Here is a 2842-nt window from a genome sequence, read left to right as displayed (position 1 = left end):
GGGTTGCATGAATAGAAAAACCCCCAAACCACAAAAAGCCCAAAGGTCTGAATTTGGGCCAATGAACCCTCTCTTCCCTTTCTCAAAACAAACTCTAACACTAAAGGTCAGGATTTTTGTTTTGTTTTGTTTTCCCAAAAGACTTCCCTCTCTCAAAACAAACAAACTCTAACACTAAAGGTCAGGCTTTTTGTTTTGTTTTGTTTTCCCAAAAGTCAAGAGATACTGTTAAAACTACAGCTGGAAAATATTTTGTTTCAAACCATATCAGGGCACGTTAGCATGAAAACCCCCCCCCATCACTTCTGGGCCAATCACACACAATAAAAATGCTCACCTAAGCTCTAGTTGAATTTCTAGTTCTACTCCACTACTCAAGTGATTATATATTACAGCTTCCCCTCTTGTACTGTATCTGTCTTACTTATTCGAACCTAAACTAGAAATGGTAAAATTCTTGTTGGACTGAACTGTCTTTGTGTGTGTGTGTGTGTGTGTGTGTGTGTGTGTGTGTGGTGAGCTTGTTTATAGTCAAATACAACAGTGTCAAAATTGGACAATTTATGTGAAAACAGAATGAACATAGTCATTTAAAATGCAAAATTTTTAAAAAAGCTTAAAAAGTTTCCCCACGAANGCTTAAAAACTTTCCCCACAAGGGGATTTATGTGAGACCAGATATCTTATGGTTGGCTGGCTACTATTTGAAATGTTTCTCTGCACAGAAAATATTTTCCATTGTCCCTAGCCAGATAGGCAAGAACGAATTTGTACTAAATCATGGACTATGGTACATTTGCACTGCTGCGCTCAATTCTCTGGGTTTCTCCCCCTCTCTCTAGGGGAGAATATGGTCTCCACGAATACATAGAAGTCAAGACGGTCACAATGAAAATTTCTCAGAAGAACTCATGAACCACAAGAATGGAGCGAAGAATCCTCAATGACTAAGCATCTCCTACCGTCGCTAATATATTGTAGTGGGGTTTAAATACAAAATTGTTCTTAATTTTTTTAAACATAAGCTAATCATATAAGCATTAAAACTACACATAGAAAACGTGACATGTAGCTTTTTCTGAAAGAATGCTTCATCTTCTGATATGTGACCCCCAAGTCCTATCTGTAAAGAAAAGGATGGGTCTGATGTCACATCTCTCCAAGCTCCGTAATAGTGATGTGCTTCTCCTTGTAGCTACTCGTCCAGGATAACCATGTTATAGAAAAGGACCAGTTGTCATGTAGCTTCTTTCTCTACCAACCCCTTGAAGTCCTAACACACCTTTGAACTGCACAGTAGATGTGTTCTGTTCCCAGTAGTTGTGAAGTCATTGGAGTTTGTTGAAATGTTTCCTACAGTGTTATGTCTGCTTGTCAAATGAAGTAATGCCTGAAATACTTAGCTGTAATCTAAACATAAAACTTAATAAAAATTAACCTTGCATGATTTTTGTTAAGTTTGAATTTTTTTAAGACTATTTATTTATTTGAGAGAAAGAGAGAGAGGAGATTATGAGCAGGGGAGGAGCAGTGGGAGAGGGAGAAGCAGACTCCACATTGTGCATGGAGCCTGATTTGGGGCTCGATCCCACGACCCTGAGATCATGACCTGAGCTGAAATCAAGAGTGGAACACTCAAATGGCTGAGCCACCCAGGTGCCCCTGGTTTGAATTTTTTAAGTAGAAGTTTTGGTTATGATGATTTACTGTCCCTGTCACTCAAAATCAGTGTTAAATCGGGCACAAAGATGTATTTAAGAATAAAAGTCAAATCCACTCATTCTCAAATAGATAAACCTATTTTCCTTTCCAGAGAAATTCTTGAAATCAATAGCAAACATTTGAGGTAGATGGCTTCAGTCTTTCAGTGAATATTTGAGTTTCTAGAAAGTTCTGGGTGCTACATTAGGTGTTATAAAAAAAAAAAAAGAACAGGTGAATAATGGATGTTCCATTACCTCAAAATGCTTTCATTTAGTGGAGAACAAAGATACACACACATATATTTTTTTAAGATTTTATTTATTATTTGACAGAGATAGAGACAGCCAGCGAGAGAGGGAACACAAGCAGGGGGAGTGGGAGAGGAAGAAGCAGGCTCATTGAGGAGGAGCTTGATGTGCGGCTCGATCCCATAACGCCGTGATCACACCCTGAGCCGAATGCAGACGCTTAACTGCTGTGCCACCCAGGTGCCCCCAAATTTTTTTTAATGATGGGGTATTGAAAGGGGCAACAGGGTCACTTTTGAGGGGACATGGCATGAGGAACACAGGGTAATCGCTGACATACCTGCTCCCAGGGAGCGCCACCCCAGACAGGTCTCAGCTAGACCCCAAAACCGATGGTCCCCCCTGGGGAAAAGAGAGAAATCCATAATCTCTATCCCAAAATGAAGTCCAAGTTTGTATCAAGTCTCCTTTGCTCTCTTTTTCCTGTAAGTAGGCTCGCCAAAGTCCCTGGGTATGTCTGACGGGGCAATCTTGTTCGGCAGATTGCTGAGCAAATTCGCTCTTCCATCTAAATTTGTGAGCCTGCAGAACCCAGAACACTTCCAGGAGGGAAGGGGCTGGAGGCCTGGCAGGTTTCGTAGCCTCCCACTTGATTCCCATTCTTGGAAGCCAGACGCTCCTTGTGGAAACAAACCTGAGCTATCACGTTGGTAAGATCATCATTTTAAGTCAATGTAGAAGGTAGCAGCTTCTAACATTCCCAGGTCTGCCAGCTGGGGTCAGGAGAGTCAGCTCAGGGGGCGCCTGGGTGGCACAGCGGTTAAGCGTCTGCCTTCGGCCAAGGGCGTGATCCCGGCATTATGGGATCGAGCCCCACATCAGGCTCCTCT

General features: G+C 41.9%; 1 protein-coding gene across 1 annotated transcript in view; it reads left to right on the top strand.

The window, feature by feature from the left end:
• The window catches only part of ALDH1A1 (aldehyde dehydrogenase 1 family member A1), a 33238-nt gene extending 31791 nt beyond the window's left edge, over positions 1-1447 (top strand). Inside the window, exon 8 of the mRNA XM_034647339.1 lies at positions 843-1447. Coding sequence (XP_034503230.1) covers positions 843-915 — 73 coding nt within the window. The 3' untranslated portion in view covers positions 916-1447. The remainder of the gene's footprint in view (positions 1-842) is intronic.
• The last annotated feature ends 1395 nt before the right edge of the window (positions 1448-2842 follow it).

The sequence above is a fragment of the Ailuropoda melanoleuca genome, chromosome 17 (genome assembly GCF_002007445.2).
Source record: "Ailuropoda melanoleuca isolate Jingjing chromosome 17, ASM200744v2, whole genome shotgun sequence".
NCBI lineage: Eukaryota > Metazoa > Chordata > Mammalia > Carnivora > Ursidae > Ailuropoda > Ailuropoda melanoleuca.
This window is presented reverse-complemented; position numbering and strand designations above follow the sequence as displayed.